Here is a 21,951-nt window from a genome sequence, read left to right as displayed (position 1 = left end):
ATGTTTCTCCCCTATCTTTATAGGGTCGGAGAATGTTGCTCCCCTCTTGGTCTTTGCAGAGTATACCCCAGTTGGCATCATACCCTCAAGGAGGCCAACTTTATGGGAATATCGCTCCCAGTTTTGGCCAACAAGTTGAGAGTGTACTTGGGGTGTACAACCCAAGTCAATTATGATGCAGGTGTTCTACCACATGACTATTCTGGGTCATCGATGGGAAGATCAGTAGGCAATAGGAATGGTTGAGATAACCCGATATGATTCTGGTTTGAGGGTAAGATCCTCGATGAAATTCCAGGGTCGAGGGTGTACTCCCCTATGTGATGAGCTATCCTATTACTCGGTATGGGTGGAAACTATTGCTCCCCGATGTAGTTCCAAGTTGAGACATGCTCCTTGATGATAAGCTCTCCAAGACAATTGATGATGATATTCCGGGTAGCAGCCTGTTAGTAGAGATTCCAGATAGCAGCCTAATGGCTAGACGGTGATAGATTTAGCTCCCCTCCGATAACAAATTCTTCTTCTTCTAGATCCGAGAGTGTTCAACATATGAGCAGGAACAATCAAGAGATAAGCTCAGAAACTACGGTAAAATTCCACCTTAGATAGCTCAAATGACCAAGATAATAATTGCATTAGATTCCTCTTTTCGAGAGAACTAAAATCGACCTACAGATCACCTAATTTGGTTAAGCAAAAGTTGAGTTATGAATTATTTTATTCACATGTATTATGGAATGGGTTGGCCCTAACCACATGAGTAACTGCTTGGGTCAGTCTTAACCCCAAGTGACCCCTCAAGAAATCCTATAAATAGAAGAGACCTCAAGATCATTTGGACACATCTTCTCTTCTCTTTTGTCTTGGTTCGCACAAGTTTGACGGAAGGAGTTCGCTCAAGGGTCCGAAATCATAGGCGAAAGGTTCGCTTTGGGTTAGGGTCTTCTAGATCTCAGTCGTTGGCACAGAACAGGGCATTTTGGTCGCTGGCACACAAACCTATGAGAGCGACTATAGACCCTTGGATGCTGGCACAAAGGCTTATGGGAGCGACCCTATCATCTCGATCGCTTGCACAACTCAAAAAGGGTGCGACTTTGGTTTGTCAATTCCTAGCACAGCTCGGCTAGGGAGCGACTTTGGGTCTTTGCAGTTCAGTGCTAGAATTGCACGCATAGAGACCTCCTGGGAGCGACTCTACAGTCACAGTCGTTCACATACTGTATTCGTGAGAGCGACCCAAAAGTTTCAGTTGCTCACAGACAATGTTGATGAGGACGACCTAGTTGAGATCTAGGGTTTGACATCTTGGCTTCAGTTGAGTTCAGTGATCAAGTAGATTTGGGTTTCTCTCTACAGTTATACAGATTTGTAGATCTGTAGATCTAATATGTTAGTTTCCGCTGCAAACATATGTATTGGGCTCATTGACAATGACAACAGTATTCAACATTATTCGACACAGTGACAGCAGTACTTAGCAATGTTCGGCACAGTGACAACAGTATACAGTAGTTGACATCAATTTGTGACAGCACATTACAGTCATTTAGCATGAGGGTTCCGATTCCTAGCATGATTAGATTTGTTTCATAGATATCGTTATTGTTTTCCTGTATAGATAAAGTGATGGATCATTGTACTCTCTTTTGCTGCATCATTTGATAACGATCTAAGAAGAAGATTTGCAAGGGTTTTCCCCATGTTGGGTTTTTCCCTGGTCTCGGACCAATCCTAGTGTCTCTATGTGTGTGCATGCTTTCTTCTACTATCCCTTTTATATTTCACTACATTGATGATGATGGTGATGTTGTTTCTTCCTATGTAATTGCATATGTTGATGTATAATGGCGTAGATCTGAATAATGTAATGATGAAATGGGGTGAACTTAATGTATTAATGATGAAATGCAACTATCATAGCAAAGAACAATGTCGCCTTAAGAAAAAATAACATATAGTATATGTCATTGTATTATGGATTCTAGATTTGAAACAATGAAATAGATACGTGGGTTGCATGTTAAAATACAGGTTTTTTTTAGTCAAAACATTTTCATTGAACAAGAGTGAACAACTACTCGATGTGAGATGCATCATGAGGTAGAAGTGTTCCACACATTATCAAGCATCCCTTTTCTTACGAAGCCACCAACTATGGAGTTTATATTCTGTAAAAGTTTCCCAAGACTTACAATTGGCCCAAAACATGTTTCCAAGCATTGGCACATGCACAAGCACAAGCAGGAACATGTCATTCGAAAAACTTGATCCCTAATGGGGGGCAATAGCAGAGCACTGCTTTCACCAACCTAGCAAGACTTTGTTGATTTCAAACATAATATTAACCTTATCTTCCTAGGAGAATATTTTATTTGTGCCTCACAACATAACTTCACTAGTACAACATAATATTATAAAATGCATAATATTTGCAAAAACCAAATGAAATAAATTATTTTCAATGTTTTCTTTGGCAACAAAACCATCCACAAAGGCAAAGCTTACATTCTTCCTTCTAAAGTATGGTTCAATCGTCAAGGTCTCTTGAAACTATATGCAATATCTTCTTTATATTATTCCAATAAGCAAAGAAAATGTGCTCTCTAACATATCTATGTTCCCCCCATTGATTAAAGCACAAGCTAGGTAGTACTAGAAATAACTCCAACAAACACCATAATGGTGGTTCTTGCTCCTTTGAACTCATGCAGTCACTTTCACTGCTCTTACACATCTAGTTCCTTAGCTAATAACTTTTGTGGCAATATTGTTCTTTATATTCCCATTCATTTGTATTGATTTAGTGTCTTCCAAAATTGTAGCTTCATTTCCCAATTTCATTTAAGTTGATTTTCTAAATTTTATGTTCAAAAGATATCCAAACATCAATTCAATTTAACACTACAAAGGCATTCATAATTTTAAATTTTAAATTCGAACATATGTCTACACCAAAGAGACAATGCCAATCCAAAATAAAGATTCACCTTAAGACGACAAAACATTGCTTTAGAATTACTCCATGTCCCATCAACCATTATGAAATTTAGAGATAATCGATCATCCATCTGAGCATTGAGAAAATCCATGAACAATATTAGTGGTATGACACATGCAATAAGATATATTTCTTGTAGCATAAGTAGAGAGGCTATGCAATAAATTTTGTGATTCGCTGATAGAGATTTTGCTAATAACACATTCATTAATATAGCAACAAAAAAAATGGAAACAACATAGCATTGTGACCTTAAGAGAAAAGTGGCATAATTATATTAAAGCCGTGAGTGAAACAATTTTAAAATATTACAATAGTCAAGAGGGATACTATTGGATGTTTGATAACTCAAATTGACTTCTGGCTCTTACAATTGCAACGCTAGCATAATTGAAAATAAACATGGACACAACAAACTTAGATCTTCGACCAAGTTGCACACACTTTGACTGCACTTCTTTGGAAATGCTATTATTTCACAAATTTGGCAATGTATGAATTTAACACCAATTTGCTTATTTGCTTAGGCAAGCTATCTGACATGCTAACCAAGATAAAATGCATATGTCCAACATCCATTTAATGCTTTGTTTTTCTTCAAGAATATGGTAAAAAAAAATGAATACATAAACAAAATCACAACACCACTAAGCATTTGCAGCTAGCATGTCCATATATTACATGCAATATCATTGCTAGAGACAAAAATCAAGTAGTCACAATACAACAAATTCACTTCTCATGCCTTTGTCCATGTTCTTTCTACAACATACAATCAATTAGAGACAGTTTTATGTTTTATCTACTTGGCCCATGTCATTTGGTTGCATTCATCCTATATAGAATATAACAAGCTATTATTTCCTATTAGCTTTTGGGCTTACTCCAAAAGTGTTGGTGCTTCATGCAATGTGGGGTGCATGGTGAGTTGGCTACTATTGGTTGTATCATGATGACATACACATTGGAGATAGATTGTGTAATGACCCACTTCCAGTTATAAAGAACATGGAAATATTAGCATGCATACGAGACATGCATATGATAGCTACATATGCATGTATCGCATGCACTACACTAGTATGCATACTAACTAATTCTAGGAAATGTCCAAGTATAAGGTAATGAATTAATTATCGAAATGATAAGTAGATACCAACATATTTGTGGAGTACTTGTTATACCACTATCTTAATATTACTAGTGCATTATTCAAAATATATAATTACAAGGGATTTTATTGACTAAAAAATAGTATATATTCTATGTAGTACATCAAATAAAATGAACTAACTATATAAATCTTTAATGTTCTAAATTAAATTATTAAACTTTAAAAAGGGAAAGTATTAACTATAAAAAGGAACTATAAAGAAAATAACCATATAAATTTTAAATTAAATATTAAAAGGGCAGAATTTAACAAAATATTAAATTATAGTTTTTTATATATATAAAAGGAAAGTTACTTAACCTCATTAATGTTCACATTAAAGGAGATGATAAATGATGAGTGTCAATGAATAAGAATATGACCAGGCCTCTTTATCGATTCTGAGGAGCCACGTAATGGACAGACGACAAGAATCCATGCATCATTGTCGAGGCAATGAAGGATGAAAAGAAGGTAATATTTGAAATATAAGGGGGGATGAAATAAAATTTTGGGAGAGGAGGAGATGAAAAGAATTTTTACACAGGGAGACAGAGGAGGAATTTACCAGAGAAAGACACAAAGGAAAAGCCTAATTGTTCTTGAAGCTTTTGGGCACGAAGGCCACATTACTACAAATTTTGAAGTATTTTGGGTTGGGTACCAAGATTGTGCCCAGTTTGGCAGGGAGGTTTTCGTCTTTTGGTAACAGGAGCAAATTGAGTGCTACAACAGCGGGGGATTGACTTCAAACTTGGAAGCCAGGTATGTATCTGTGTATTAAATTTGACAAATTTTGTTTTAAAACATCACTATTTGAATTATAGGCTTCGATATTATCAAATTATGTTAATTAGGGATTTGTTTTGGTAAGGGTATTACAATCTGGTATCAGAGCATCAAACTCTCTGACCTTGTGAAATGGGTAGTGGCTGTGCATGTTCTTAATTCTGAAATGCGTGTATTTGCCCATCGGGTGGGGATTTTCTACAGGAACCTGAGCAGTTAATGTAAAAAGCTACTGTCGGAACTTGGTAAATGTAAATAATAAATCCGTAAAACTATGGGCTCAAGTTCTACCCTATGCACACATCTAAGGGATCACGGCAGGCCTTAACTAGTCATTCCACACGGTTTAGATTATTTTAATTTAATCAATCTGAAGGACGTGAATCCGTCCACAAACCACATAAATTTTTAGACGTGACTTGAAAGTCTGGACCACGTAACATCCTATCTGTTGAAAAATCTAGGGCATCAAGATTAGGTGATTTCTCTTCTAATGATAACTACTTGTGAATGCTTTTTACTTCATTAGATTATGATCTTCTCTTTTAGTTAGATTATTATAGTGTTCTTCATCAAACAACTACCAAAGCATAAACAATAACAAGACAAGAGACGCATAAAATAGGCGATTAGCCAGAGCCAAAACCTCTCCCACTTGAGAGGAAAACCCAAATGAATTCTTCTTCTTATAGGGACTTCAATTAACCAATGTTCCACCAAAGTTCCGGGACGAGGGGGCGCGGGAGCGGCCTATGCAAAAGCTCCCTACAATTTTTTAGGAAACATGGGGGAGCGTCAGGGTCTTAAAAATTTATAAATATAAATATGATTTATTAATTGAGTCCACTATGAAAATTTGGTTTGAATTGAAAAGCTGCAAAGCATGATCATTGATATGAATATCATTTGACATTATCCAAATTTATAATATCATATAAAATAATAAATTTAAAATTCTAATTCAGCTTGGTCAAATTCTAATTTAGATTTTGGTCAGACAGAGGGAGAGCTTCATCTTGATAAGGTAGCCACTGAATTTTGTGAAAAGGTAAATGAACAGATCAGGAACACTGCATTGGCAGTAGAAGGGGCAACTACAATGGGTTGTCCAGCTGTATTGGATCCAACAGCTAGAAAGTTTGTTATATTATATATAATATAGACAGTACACCATATGCTGAAAGAAGAGTTTTAGTTCCAGAAGAGATGAGAAGATCACATGAAAGAGTTTCTGACAGTTTACTATCAAATGACATTGACTGCAGGATGACCATCTGCGAACCAACTTGGGTGACCAACAATGGCATGGATAATTTGTCTACCTTATTAGAGCAATGCCATGTAATTCAAACTTCAAACTAGCAGTGTATTTCAGGGGTGAAAATAATTTTCAGACCTGAGAATTCAAGCTGAGCCACTGTGCTCTGTGTAAATTTTGTAACTGTATAAATTCATATATAACGACAGTTCCTGAGATTTCTTGTTTCCCATAGTATTTTGTCATGCTTGCAGTAAACGCATGTTAGTCTATAGTCCACCCAATTATTTCCCACATGACATAGGTGCTACTTCCATAGTTTGTATGTCAAATGTCATGCAAATTAAAAACACAAACTGAATGTCTCATATTCTTTGCCTGTCACTCTAGTTATCTCCCCACTGTAATCTAGCCATCACTTGAGAAAAAAAGGAGAAGTTTTAAAAGGGAAAATTCATGTACGTGCTATATGGTCCAACAAATTTCCATGATACTGACCCTCTAAAATAACGCTTGTTGAAACCAAAAGACAACACAAGACGTTATCCCCATACAGAACATGAGTAGCTTTGTACCACTTTAGGTCTATTAAATCATAAACTATAAGCAAGCCCATTTTTTTGGGAGCGTGGGGAAACGTCCCCTGAGGGAAGGGAAACGTTTCCCTGGCACGTCCCCCCGAGTTTCCTCCATTTTGGGAGCGTGGGGAAACGTCCCCTACTCGTCCCCAAGTCCCCGGAGCGCGGGGGAGCGAGGAAACTAGACCCCTAGGGGCAAGGGCGAGTCCCCGTGGAACACTGCAATTAACGAATACAAAGACCTACACCCTTGACCAAGATCCCTCCAAGACCAAGACACAAAGCTTCCTTGATAAGATCTTTCTTCCTTGAGTCAACAATAGTCAACTCTCTTGCTTCTTCTTCCTTCTTGGCTACCCTTCAAAACTTTGGTCCCTTGAACAAATCTGAAACTTTTAGGCCCTAATTCAGAGAGCCCTATATTCGGTCCCTGAGCAATTCTGACCTTCAACCTTCTTTGCTGGAGAGAGAGAGACTCACCTTCCTTAACTCGACTAGAGGATCTATTAGGCTTCCTCCAAATTTGCCTTCTTCATGATGACTGTAATACCTAAAGTATCTGAGCTCTTTCTGCAACAGAGGGTTCTAAAATCTCATATGTGAAGTGTATAGTACCCAAAACAGTCCCAAAATACTTCGCTTTTTCTTACCTTCTCTTCATTCATTATATGTCAACTTTTCTAGTGATTCCACACTTGTCCTTATTTCAGACCTTGACCGAAATTTTTGCTCCTGAAACATTCAAAGCATGTTGATTTGTGGTAGCATCGGATGTGCTCTAGCCATGAAAATTGGTGGAGAGGCTAAAGCACATAATATCTCCAAGACCCAGAAATGGTTTGGGAAAATTCCAACCAGTTGGAGAGATATTAAAATAATTAATATTTTTAATGGGGTTCCTATATCTAAACTTAGGAAGATTAAAATATTAATGGGTATTAATATAAAACTGGGTAAGAATGTTCTAAATGACATGGATCAAGCCAAATCTAATCTTAATCGTTGACTAGGGACTTAATCTTGGTCATTGAAGACTCAACAGGAAAAGTATAAGAGGAGGCTTGAGGGTCAGTTGGAAATACACCAAGATTGATCACTTAGTTCGATTTTCTAGAGCGGAGCTTGCTGAGAAAATTCGAACAAGTGATTTGTTGTAGCGAGGGGCAGTGAGTACATAGCAGAGAGGCAGGGATAGTGCCTGAGGGTCAGCACAGTGACTAAAGAGGCTAACGCAAAGGCAGTTGGAGCTACACAAAGGCAGCTAGAGACTGCGCAGAGGCTGAGGGGCCTGCGTGGGTGATGCAGAAAGCCAGAGAGCTGATGCAGAGGGCCAGAGTGCTGACGCAAAGGGCCAGAGGACTAACGCAGAGGCTTCAGGGGCTGATCTGAAGCAAGGAAGATTGACGCAGAGCCAAGAGGAAGCGTCGGAAGGATTTTCGTGGGGCAGACTAGAGCTAAGAGGATGAATATCTCTCTCCGAGAAGAGGTATTACTGTCCTATAACAATCTCTGTTGGGTGAGCCATTTCAACACCCTAGTTGTACTCAAGAATCTGCATAATAATAAAACCCTCAAAACTATTGCACTGGTTTTCCCGCATTGGGTTTTTCCGAGGACGATTGTCCAAAAAAAATGGTATCCCTTGTGTGTTTGTTTCAGTATTTCAGTTGATGATCTGCATATGAGTTAAGGTTGCATTTGTGTTTATTTCAGTATTTATATTTATAAATAACATGTTAATGGAATAAATAAGTAGGATAAATAAACCAGATAATGCAATAGGGGTTTCTAACGTGTCAGACTTAGAAATTTCAACATGGTATCAGAGCATCGCAGATCACAAGAGGACTGAAGGCATCAACGATATCGGAAATTTGCAACAGTAGCAGCTGTCCCGAGAGACAGAGTTGCTCCTAAGCAGAAGGCAGCAGAGAAGGAGTGACACAGAGGGCCTGTGTCATCATTTCGAGCCAAAGAGAGGGCCAGCGCAGAGGCAGAGAGAGGCAGAAGAGGCTCACGAAGAGCCACGTCATCCTACTCAGCCAGGTAGGCTTGACGCAGTTGGCCAGAGGAGCGATTCAACCTTTGTCGGGATTGCGCAGAGCTAGAAGGCTCAGTTTCTTCAGTTGTCGGGGCCTAGGGAGTTGTGGGCAGATTGTGGATTGGGAAGCTAGTGGGGTGTTGTTTCTGTCGAAGCAGAACAATACCTAACGAGACAAAACCAAGGTAGAGGGAGTCGCTGCCTTGACGGATTTCTGGCCAAGAAATCCAAATCCAAGTTGCAGTTGCAAAGAGGATTGGAGAGGAGTGGTTTGACATTTGGCGGGAAGATTTCTAGTACGAAAATCAGGACTTAGAGGGAGATTTCCAGGAGGGAAGTCGAAAATCAGAGGGAGTCTAGAAGAGGAGCGAAGATGGCAGTGAACGGATTGAGGGATCAAGACGGGTTAGACGAGGCTTCCAACTTTGTCATCTGGAAGGCCAGGATCCTCGCAGTCCTGAATAGACATCGCATCAAGGGCTTCGCCTTGAGAACCGTGGCTATCCCAGTCGACCCAATTGATAATGAGAAGTATGAAGATGCAATGGCGAGGTTAAAGTGCATAATCCTTGACAAGGTCAAGGATCATGTCGTACCACATATTGCTGAAAAGAACACAGGAAAGGAGATGTGGGATACTTTGACGACATTGTATCAGGGCACTTCTGTGCAGCGGAAGATGCTATTGGAGAATCAGATGTAGACATATCAGATGCAGAAGGGGGAGCAAATATATCTATTCCTCCTCAAATTGCAGGAGATTCGTGACCAACTAACTTCCATAGGGGCCACGCCGGATCAGGAATTTATGGTGAGGAACGCCCTAAATGCAGTCTCCGAGGAGTGGGAGACATTTGTCAAAAGCATTTTGGGCAGAGCTAATCTTTCAGGATGGGAAGAGATGTGAGCAGCTCTTCGCCAAGAAGAGATCAGATGGTTGACCAAGGTGGGAAGTAGTGGGAAGGGAAGTCGAATCAAGAAAGAGGAAGAGGAGGATTTGGCTCTAGCATCTGCAGGACAACAGGGGAAGAGGAAGAAGAAGGATATCTCCAAGGTGAAGTGCTTCCATTGTGGGGAGTTGGGTCATTATGCATCCCAGTGTCCCAGAAAGAAAAATAAGGGAGAGGCTTCTGACTCCAAGGCAGCTCCAACTAAGGCGGAGAAAGAAGTCGACACTGATGACAACTGTGCCATGAGTGCTCACGCACCTCTAGAGAAGAGGTGGGATGACATCGAGTTGTAGCTAGGAGGACTATAGAAGATGTTGGGGCAGGGTCCTTGAGGTACCCAAACTCTTGGATCATATCCGGCTACAGGAGCCCTTAACGACAGTAGCAGGATGACGGATGTCAGGTAGAAGCAAGATGTGATGGAGCGACAAGGCAGTGCTAGAGTGCAGAAGTCTGTAGCAGCCATTGTTTTAAAAAACGGTCGTTTCGATACCGAAACGGCCGAGTTGATCCGAGCCGATACCCTCAGCCATGACTCGGCCTTTGAAACGGTACGTTTGGCCGAGTCATGGCTGACTCGGCCAACTCGGCCGTTTCTGTTATGACTCGGCCGAGTCACAAAAAGCCGGCCCAGAACACGTTAAACAACAATTTAATATTTTTTTAATGGATTTTTAAGGTGATTTCTGATTGGTTTGGACTCCAAGGTGTTATATGAATTTGCTAAATGTCATTTGGGGTCCATTCCCCCTCCCAAACCCTATTTAACACACTCAAATGCTCTCTACTATTGATATGCTATTCAAATTTCATGGTAATGTTAAATTCTTAAAGTAAAAGTGACATTCTCCTTAATCTTCATTTTCATTCATCCTTTTACTTAAATTTTTAACATTACCATGAAATGACTCAGGATGTTTGAGAGTGGTTTCGGCCTCATTGGATTTCATATGGAGAAAGTAGAATTTTAGATTTCATTCAAAATCCAGCAGACTTATCAGTTTTTCAGGATTTCAGGATTGGAGGATTGCAATGTTTCCATTGAATTTTGTCATGTATTAGGGTATGGAACTCTTATTTAATCAAGAGCACCAATCCCTCTATGTACCTTGATGTTAGTGACATTGGTTGTCGAACTCCTCCGGGATTCGCTCCCAAACCAGGAGCTTCTGAAAATGTCGCTCCCGCTCCCATTTTCGCTCCTGCTCCCAAGTAACACAAAGAAGAGAAACCGTTTGGATAAAAAACGGTTAAATGATCTAGTTTATGTCCAATACAACCTCCGTCTCAGACGAAACCATTTGTTGAACAAAAGCCCTGATTCAGATCCCATTGTGTTGGAAGAAATTGATCCAACATGAGATTGGGTAGTGGAGAGTCGTCCAACAGAGTTTGATCTTGATGAGGATCTTGATTTAGATTTAGATATCGAGACATCAATTGAACTTGAACATGTTGTTCAGTTGAATGCAGATCCCAATCCACCATCCTCAGTCTCACAGCCAGCAAGGACTCCAGTTGTAGGTGTGTTTGGAAACATGAATGAAAATCTCTAAAATTATGTTTAAAATCTTTAAAATTATGTTTTTTTATAATAAAAAATAAATATTTAATGTATTTTTTACAACGACCGAGTCATTGAAATCGAGCCGGCCGAGTCATTACCGTTTCGGAGTCGGAGTCGGAGTCGATCCTCGGCCGAGTCGGAGTTGGAGTCGGAGTCTTAAAACATTGGTAGCAGCGCAGTGGGGATTGCAACAATGCAAGAGGCATAGAGGCGGTTACAGCAATGTGAGAGGCACAGAGCTGGTTGCAGCGGTGTGAGAGGCACAAAGGTGTTTGCAGCAGTGCAAGAGGCACAGAGGCAGTTGCAGCAGTGCGAGAGGCACAGAGGTGGTTGCAGCAGTGCGAGAGGCACAGAGTTGTTTGCAGGAGCACAGAGGGAGCACAGGATAGCAGCAGAGGTAGCTTCAGCATCAAGAGGCTTTCGCACTGACAAGGATGTCAGAATTTGGGTAGATCAGTTATTTACTTCTCAGTATCTAAGTTGTAGTGCAGCAATTAGCAGTGGCAGTGCTAGGGGCAGCATGGGCAGCATGTTGAGAGGGAGTTGCAGTAAAGATGTAGAAATGGTAGTTGCAAAGCCATGGGCAGTGGTACATGAAGCAGTCGTGCAGTGGATGTTGGGCAGCAAGCCAAGCATCAACACAGGTACCGGTGCGGAAGGATCAATGTGATGTTCAGTGGTGGAGCATTACTAGAGCACATTCCTCGCTAAGAGGGAGTGTTGATTTGTGGTAGCATCAGATGTGCTCTAGCCATGAAAACTGGTGGAGAGGCTAAGGCACATAATATCTCTAAGACCCAGAAATGGTTTGGGGAAATCCCACCCGGTTGGACAGATATTAAAATAATTAATATTTTTAATGGGGTTCCTAAGTCTAAACTTAGGAAAATTAAAATATTAATGGGTATTAATATAAAACTGGGTGAGAATGTTCTAAATGACATGGATCAAGCCAAATCTAATCTTAGTCATTGATTAGGGACTTAATCTCGGTCGTTGAAGGCTCAACAGGAAAAGTATAAGAGGAGGCTTGAAGATCAGTTGGAGATACACCAAGATTGATCAGTTAGTTCGATTTTCTAGAGAGGGGCTTGCTGAGAAAATTCGAACAAGTGATCTGTTGCAGTGAGTACATCGCAGAGAAGCAGGGATAGTGCCTGAGGGTCAGCGCAGTGACTGAAGAGGCAGACGCAGAGGCAGCTAGAGACTGCACAAAGGCTAAGGGGCCTGCGTGGGTGACGCAGAAGGCCAGAGAGCTAACGTAGAGGGCCAGAGTGTTGACGCAGAGGGCCAGAGGAATGATGCAGAGGCTTCAAGGGCTGATCTGAAGCTAGCAGGGCTGACGCAAAGCCAAGAGGAAGCGTCGGAAGGATTTTCGTGGGGCAGACTAGAGCTAAGAGGCTGAATATCTCTCTCCGAGAAGAGGTATTACTACCGTGTAACAATCTCTGTTGGGTGAGCCATTTCGGCACCCTAGTTGTACTCAAAAATCTACATAATAATAAAACCCTAAGAACTGTTGCACCGGTTTTCCCACATTGGGTTTTTCCAGGGATGATTGTCCAAAAATAATGGTGTCCCTTGTGTGTTTGTTTCAGTATTTCAGTTGATGATCTGTATACGAGTTAAGGTTGCATTTGTGTCTATTTCAATATTTATATTTATAAATAACTTGTTAATGGAATAAACAAGTAGGAGAAATAGACTAGATAATGTTGTAGGGGTTTCTAACGTGTCAGAATTAGAAATTTCAACAAAGCATAGCTTTTGACATTATTCCATTGTGTACATATGGGTTTATTTTGGCCGCAGTGTCTTACTATTTCACTTTTTGAGCAGTGCGTTGTGCCAAATGCTGAAATTTGCTTCTAGTGTCAAAAATTAGGACATTTAAAATCATCTATCTTCGAAATCATTCTTAGGCAAGTGTCAAATTCGAGAGGTCAAGAACTTGACTCCTCATAAGTCGTTTGAATATCTCATCTTCTATTTATGTAATAATTTTGATTTTTTTTACTAAATCATGATTGTGTTTTATACGCATGTTAATTAAGTTTAATTTGGATAACGAAAAAATGTTGCTAAGTTTAGTTTGGATAATTAAAAAAATGTTGTCATATATACAAATATGATGATTTGAATTCATATTAAATATTTCTTTTGTCGAAACTTCTAAATTGTTTAAAAAATTCCTTTTAAATTTTCATATTATATGAAATATGGCATCCTCGTATATATTGTCAATGCATTTAGTAGGACCCATTGCCACTTCTTTGGTATACTAAATGTGATGGGTTAAATTTATAATTTTATATATTAAATATTTTAGATTATTATTTTATACTTACTAATTTATATACGACGCATATAATTTTCAGTGTAAATACTTCAAATTAAAAGTTCGTATTTTGAAATTTTTATGATGAAACAAATTCAAGTATGAGAAATTAGGAAATGGGTGGTCTCTCCTCGACAATTCATTTGACTAATTTTTTTGTAAATAGATGCCTGATCACCCTATGGGCGTGTAGCAACACTTGGGGCATTTTATCATGGCAGTGGTAAAGTTTTGGCGTTCGTTCAATTTCATTTAAACATAGGATGTTAGTTGAAAAACAACTTTGGATTTTGGCTAGCAATTGATTCATAAAGAAACCGACATAGAGCAATGAGTGGATCCCACATAAAGCAATAAAATAATAATATATAGAAAGTCGCTTTGATAGGTCGCCTTTAACGTCTTATGGTGTACACATTATAACATATGTTAGGTAAATTTAATGTTATACTTGTTACCCACCATTTTGTGGGTGATATCCCTAGGAGAATTTTTTTCTCCAATATTGTCCTCAACCGACAGCCACCAGCGAGCTCGTTGTGCCACTTCTCTGCCACCTAAGCCAGCCATGTGGTCCCTCACCCATCTGCCATGATCGTATGTTTGAAGGTGGGCCTCCCGAACCTAAAGGTATGCCTTGTCATTTGGTAATTGAGTATTGTAGTTTGCTTATCATGGACACTTCTGGGCATGGATTAATGGGGGGATTCGGCGAAAAGAATGGGCTAGGTTTGTGCTCTTGTCCCCTAGACCCCTTTTGGATGTTAACCTTGGATTCTAGTCCCATGGGATCTCTTTTACTGACCCTTTGGCTTTAGGGATGGTATTTCATGGGAAATCCTGATTTTGGTTGTGTGGTCCCGCTCCCTCATCCACATATATTGCCCCCTTTCCACTCATTATAACCCCATTCATCATTTCTCCCATTTGGGTCCACATAGGGTTAGCTTTCCCCTCCCCTTGCCCACACCTTGGGTCAGGCCTGGAATGATGTCTCAGAGGTTGATGCAACTAAAAAGAAAAGCAAAAGCATAATTGTCCACATTCAACAGGAAAATGTACCACAAAATGCAAAAGATGGTTGGGACAAACATATTTAGCACATGGGAAAAAGCCAATACATAAGCTCTACCCCATCATCAAGGCCATCACCCTAGTTCCTATAGGCCCTAGATGAGCCTTCTTTATCATTTATGAACCCATGATTGTCCCAACCCCTGGTGGGCAATGAACCGCCCTACCTTATAGGGGGTATCCATTGCTATATCTCACACATCATGCTTTTACCCCTTGAGCCCCAAGCAGTTAATTGAAGAAAAATCATAAAAGGCAAAAGGCATATAAAGAAGGGTGGAAAAATCAAGGCTGAGGCACCTCATGTACCATGATTTCTCCCTCCTATACATTATATACCCAAGTATGGGCTTCCCTTTTATTAGCTACCCATGTACCCTAACATGTGGCCCAAGGCTACCCCTTTCATTGGATCCCTTATTGGCAAGAAGGAAATGCAGTTACTCCCTGATCTATACATTGAAGGCAATTAAAGAAAAACATTGACTTATGATTGTGGGCTAAATTGCACAAAACTACAAACCTTATGATCCAAATTCAAGGTACAAGAATCTTAAGGTATATTACAGGAATCAAGAAGGCACATAAAAGGTTTGAAGAAAGTACAAAGAATACAATCATTACAACAAGGTTCAACCACCTCAAAACCAATGGAGACATGAACACTTTGATAAAGGATAGGAATCTAAGAACATATCGAAGAAAGAAAGAATTCATTAAATATCAAGAAAGCAATCTGCATCAGTGTGAGAAGAAATCCTTTGGACCTGTAGCAGCTTCTTGATAGAAGGATACAAAGACCATGATGAAAGTAGTAAAGAATTTGTTCCTCCTCAAGAAGTTTTGAAGTCCTCTTATCCAAATACAAGTACTAACATTACTCCTTCTAATTAACAAACAATCTGTCTTTAGAAAAAGGGAAACAAGCTTAAAGGGCAATCAAAAGACTAAGGTATGTAAGATTCGAGGTATGTATGGCATAACTATTTTTTAAGTTATTTTTAGAATTTGTAAAGTTCTTTTGTTCCTAATCCATAATATCTAGGATATATGACAATTCATTATGGAAAATAAAATTTGAATGAGATTTAGATTGACTCAATAAGAGTGAGTATTCAACATCTCCTAGAAATAACAGAAATCCTAGATGGACATCATACTACTATGCTTGCATATTTTGGTTGTACTTAATAATAAACATTGCAGGTATAAATCAAGTTGGTTCTTTGGACTCACAAAAGAACAAACTATGAAAGCATTCAAGGAGAGCATCTCAATAAAAGAAACCTTATAAGGCTTGTAAAAGGAACATCTCCAGGTACGTCTTAGACTATACACTTTATAAAATTCTCTTAACATATAAGGTATGCTCATTATCTTTTGGAGTTTACGTTACTAACATCATTATGTCTAGGACCTATGAATCATAAAGATTCTTGATAAGGGTGATTAATCATTAGATAAATCTACCCTCATTATACATTTAATCATTCTTGTGGAACACTAAAAAGGTTCTTTGTCAATCCCTAGCCTAAGGGTATGTCTATGCTAGTGTGAAAACCCCAATCTGCTTAGGTTACTGATGAAATATTATTCTTGTGATGTTTGGGGTTTTGATGATGTCATGTTTAGAGTTTTGGTATTATTATGGAAACCCTAATCTTTTAGGGTTGATGATAATGTGCATCCGTTGATATCTTAGACCCTTAGAGTTTCTGGAAAATTTAGGGTTTGTTGTGTTATGTATTGAAACCATAGATCTCTAGGGTTTGGTAGGGTTTATAAGCAAGACCCTTATGATGTCCTAGGAATGAAACCCTAGGTATATGTTTGTTCATCTGATCGAAACCCTAGCCTAATTGGAATATGTCTAACTTTAATGTTTGGATATTTGTGTCTTGGGTTCACCTGATATATGTTGTTATGATATGCTTGTGCATCCTAGATGTGTATATGTGCTAACCTTATTGTTAATGCTCATTGTTCTAGGGTTTGTAACTAAGCCCTAGTATAAGTCTGATATTCTAGGATATAATTATGATGATGAATCTAAGGTTTACAAGAAACCCTAGTAGAAGTTGGTCATATCGTTGAAACCTTACATCATGGTGTGCTTGTTTTTTATTTGTTGACATCCAAGGCTTAGTATCTCAAAGATGAAATCCAGTGTTTTACAAATCGGTTGGTTGAAACCTTAGATTGTCCCAAGATAGGTTTTGATTGTTAAAATCTTAGTGTAGGGAATCTAGGGTTTGCATTAAATCCTAATAGAAGTCTAACATATGAAATCTAAAGTTGTTAGATGCATTGTACTTGTTTGAAAGGCTTCTAGAGTTTGCAATATGTCATAGAAGAGTTTGTCATATCTCTGAAGGAAATATTGAAGCCCTAGATATAATGAGACTGATATCTTGATTGAGTTACTTTAAATGATGTGATCTAGGGTTTATGACTAAACCCAAACAAGAAGTTGAAGTATAGAAGCATAGTCTCTTGTTGATTATGAACCTAACTATGTTTTGGTATTTGATGTCTAAAGTCTAATACTTCCATTAGTGTATGATTCTGATATAGTTAACTCCATGCTTCTATATGTATTTGGTTGTACTTGCTATCTAAGTTGTTCAGGTACATAATCTTCAAGTTGATGAAGATGTTCGTAAGTAAAGTTGATTTGATTGGTAAGCGTGATGAAGGAAGTTGTATGAATATTGATGATCAAGAAAGATGGAAGCCATGAAAGATTCTCCGATGTCATAGAAAAGAGTTAATCTCCCTAAGTTAAGAGGGAGCCTAGAAAAAAAAAAAAAAAAATTATATATATATATATATATATCTCCCGAGTTGAGAGGGAGGACATATTATAGTCATGATGGATACCTTGAAGAAGAAATTGGAGAATGTATATTGAGGTGTTGTTGAAAGAAGGAAAGTCGGATTTGGTTGATGCGAGTGAAGTAGGAAAGGAAGTTGAATGATCGAGGAAACCTTCGTCAATATTCGTTTGGGAAGCCTCGAAGTCCCGTTGTGATGAATTATGAGGCAGCATCAAGAAGTCAGAAGACCTCGAAGGTTTGTGTTTACTCATGAGTATTTGAAACGTTGGGGTTGCGACTGTTCAGGTAAATCTCTCAAAGTTTTTCAAAAAGCATGCTTGAGGTTAGAGAGATTTGTTGAGGCATTGTGTGTGTAAAATCACTGGGAGGACATCTAGTCGGCATATGTATTGATGTCTAGATCTCGAAGAGGAAGGGTGTCGTTGGTCATGGAGCTTTAACCTTGGATACGCACCTAGATACCTGGGTTGATGGTTAGCAAGTAAGCCTGATGGTACCTAGACTGGCTGAAAGCTTTAGTCCATCTTAGTCCCACCCGAATAGATTGCCCTGGTCAGGAATCTAGTCCGTGGCACTGAGTGTGCCTAAACTCTTCGTAGATAATGTGTTTTTAGATCTTCCATGTACCTTTATAGATATGTGTAAGTATGAATACCTCCATAGTTAAGAGGGAGTGTTGAAGAATGTAACTAGGTTCGGTCTTCGTAGTTGTACTTGAGTTATAATGAAATATATTTATCAAAAGAATGAAAAAGAAATTTTATTATGATTAAATTGACTTGTTAAAGCATGGGTTTCATGCTTGGGTCAAATATCATAGGTCAAGCCTCCATTGTACGCTTTAGGATTTTTATTTAAAGTCAAAGTCAAATTTGTTTTGTCAAAATACTCCTACATTAAGTCACCTTGCAAGGTCAGCCTCAAAACAAATACTCTACAAGTCAGCTTCTCAAACAAACACAAGTTGGCTTATTTTACAGTGGGAGACAACTATAAATAGGAGGGTAAACTTCGCTCAACAAAAAAATGATACAAGTTCGAAAAAATTCAGAAAAGAAGTACGATGATTTAAGTGAGGAAGTTCAGTGAATCTCAGTAAGGGAATTTGGTGAAGTTACAGTGAAGAAGAACTCGAAGTTTCAAGGAAGTCGAAGTGTCATTGCTACTGAAGTTTAATATGCTTATTGGGCTGTCACAGAAACCGAATCTTTGGGCCACTACAGAACCGAAGTCTAAACCCACTACTATACCAATACAGAACCAAAGTGTAACTATGTTTCAAGACCGAATTATGATGTCACTTGAGAAGGCTGCCATAGACCAAAGCATGGTAAGGATGTCACATGAGAAGGCCTCCATAGATCAAAGTATGATAAGGATCGTATCATAAGAAGGTTGTCTCATAATTGAATCATGATCGAAGTATATTGAAGATTGTATACTACCACTACAGGACCGAAACATGATCTTATTGCAGGATTGAAGCATAATACCAAAATATGCCAAGGGTCATCACATTGTTATAGGAACGAGGTGTTGAGAACAGATTGAAGAACGAAATACTACTCACGGAACTCAGAACTGAAGAATAAACAAGGATGATTTGAAGGAGGGAGTCTTTAGTCTAGGTTATAAAGGTCTTTGGTCATCTCAACTTTGTATTGAATCTACGGAAGGAAGGAAGAGTTCTTGACTGGGTTTTCCCCTACATAGAGGTTTTTCCCTGGTTGGATGCCTATATCTCGTGTCCTCTTCAATTTGTTGATTGGCATTAGTCTTGGTGATAAGTGTAAGATAAATTGAAAGAAGAAAATTAATAATGAAACATCACAAGATAATGTCATAATATGCGAAATCAATTAACTTGTCACCCTATTGGATTTCTCAACATTTATCACATGCCACCACCTTTTAAAGGATGTACCTTGGAAATATTATCCCCTTTAGAAGTAGAAACCATTTAATAGGATACTTAGTTAACCCCATTGGGAGTTTGGAGACATTAGCACATGCCAAAGCCCATTATGGAAGGGCATGCCATTATGAAGTCCCCACCTGTTGTCCATGGTTTGTAAGCTCTTTTACTCGATTTTCTTGATGACTTGTTGTACTGGAAGGCTAGGGGACACATTGGATCTTATTTGGGATTGCAGGTGGTCTCCATCTTGGGTTTGGTCTCCCTATATGGGGTCCTAACCCCCAGAGGGCTACATTGGCACATGTAGGGTGTGTGTTGAGAGCCATGGGCCTCCACAGTAGTAGACAACACTCCATGGATCCCCAAAGATGTTCAAAGATTGCTCAAGATTCACCTTTTTGACGAGGAGGATGCACTTGGTTCACCTTTGCCCAATCAACCCCACAGTTGTACCATGCACTTGGTAGATGACCCGAGACTTGTATGTTGATGTGGCATCACTTACACCATCATTTGAGCCCTTACAGATGGTCTACAGGCATCTTCGCCTTACTTGGAGACCCATGAGGTCACTTGCGTACCCTCACAGCCAATTGGGAGAACCACAGGTTTATTATGTGGAGAACAAGGGGCCAACCCCTTGTCCATTTCTTTTGGAAGTCCAATTCATCATTTTGGCACTTATGGACTTCATCAGGCCTCTTAGAGAGCCCAACAAGAGTGACTGTCTCAAGAATCCAAAAATAAGAAGAGAGGAAGAGATCAAGCCAGCTTTGCTAAAGGAGACTCAAAGAAAGTCAAGCTTGAAGAATCCGACATTAGGAACTTACACTATTAAGTCATTTGCTTTACATAACTTGTTTTATATGTTTTAGAAGTTATCGGTTTTAACATAGCTTTGGAAAAGACATTTTTGTATTACTTTAAGGTTGTAGGTTTCCCTCAAGCCTTGGAGGGAGCTCCCAACAACTCTAAAAGATAATAAGTATCTCATGTCTTTTCAACCTTTTTTCATGTAGTTTTGATTATATTAAATACTAATCACCTTTCTCCCTCTGTTGTCTTGCTTAGGGAAAACATCTGCAAGAAAGAGGATCTCTAAAGAGAAGGTTAGTCAAGAAACAAAGGTATGCTTTGAATACATTGATTGAAAGGATTATTCATTTGATGATCTATTACTAACTTTGTTATGACTCGCTGTATTGAATCTTAGTGATTCTTGTTTGGGTGATTCATCTCTCGATAAATCTACCCACCCCAGTCATATTCTTGATTGACTATGTAGAACCCTAGATAGGTTCTGGAAAACCCTGACCAAAGGGTATGCTAATGTGAATGTCTGAAATCCTACGCTGCTTTGGGATGTCGTGAAATGTTAGTTGAAGTTTTTTATTGATGATGTCATGTTTGGGATTTTGGTATGATTGGGAAATCCTAACTTGTTAGGGTTGAATAATGAGGTCTAAAATCCCGAACCTTTGAAGTTCGGGTAATGTTGGGTTTTCTATGTTTCTACATTAGAACCCTAGCTCACTGGGGTTTCGTGGAACATGTGTTCTACATTGGAACTCTAGCTTATTAGGGTTTGGTGGAATGTGTGAGCAAGACCCTTACATTGTCTTAGAATCCATTTACTTGGTATGTGTGTGTTGACTGATCAAACCCTAGTATAATCGAATTGATTTTGTGTCTAACTCTTATTTGATATTATCGAGAAGTTGGGTTTAACTAACACATGATATGAAATGTATTTGCATGATGATGAAATCTAAGCATGTATAGATATGTCCTTTTGATTGAAGTCTTAGGTTGGTCTAGGTCAGATGTATTAATGTTGTTGGACATATGATATGCTTATGTATGGTTATGAATTCCTAGATATGTGTGTTGACCTAGTCATTGATGGTCATGAGTTTTAGGATTTAATGGAAGTCCTTGTCTAAGATTCTAGGATGATGATATCTGGAATTCTAGGGTGTTGTAGCTAAACCCTAGAGAAGTTAATATGTGTGATAATACAATCTCAAATCTATTAAGTAATTGTTGAAAAATGAAAATCTAGGGTTTTGCGTTAAATCCTAGTAGTGACATTGTCTAGTGTGAAATGTAACAATCTGAGATCTATGTATGTAATGATTGTTGAGACTGTGAAAATGGAATTCTAAGGTTTTGGAGTTAAACCTTAGTCAAAGTAAAATCTCTAGAATATGATGATTTGAGATTGTATAAAGATTGGTGAATTTGTGAATTCTAGGGCTTTGGAGTTAAACCTTAGTTGGAGTAGAAATCTCTAATGAATGTTAACTATATGATAATTTGATATTTGTGAAGGGATTGTTGAAATTGGAATTTTTGGTTGAGTTTGATAATTGATTGGAAATCTAGCGTTTGCAAACTAACCCTCGTGGTAGTTGGTCATGATAGTGATTGGTTGATGGCTAAGT

The 21,951-nt window shown here is 38.7% G+C and overlaps 1 protein-coding gene across 4 annotated transcripts in view; it reads right to left on the bottom strand.

Annotated features, from left to right (window-relative positions):
* LOC149181899 (uncharacterized) overlaps nt 1–21,951 on the bottom strand; it is a 231,740-nt gene that overhangs the window by 34,086 nt on the left and 175,703 nt on the right. For 2 of the 4 annotated variants that reach the window (XM_089416716.1, XM_089416715.1), the window contains exon 6: nt 2,994–3,074. The exons of the other annotated variants lie outside the window; for them this stretch is intronic. In XM_089416716.1, coding sequence (XP_089272842.1) covers nt 2,994–3,074 — 81 coding nt within the window. The remainder of the gene's footprint in view (nt 1–2,993; nt 3,075–21,951) is intronic. 4 annotated transcript variants of the gene reach the window in all.

Source organism: Pinus tabuliformis, chromosome 3_2 (assembly GCF_031772625.1).
Source record: "Pinus tabuliformis cultivar Carrire ecotype Pingquan chromosome 3_2, CPIR1, whole genome shotgun sequence".
Taxonomy (NCBI): domain Eukaryota; kingdom Viridiplantae; phylum Streptophyta; class Pinopsida; order Pinales; family Pinaceae; genus Pinus; species Pinus tabuliformis.
This window is presented reverse-complemented; position numbering and strand designations above follow the sequence as displayed.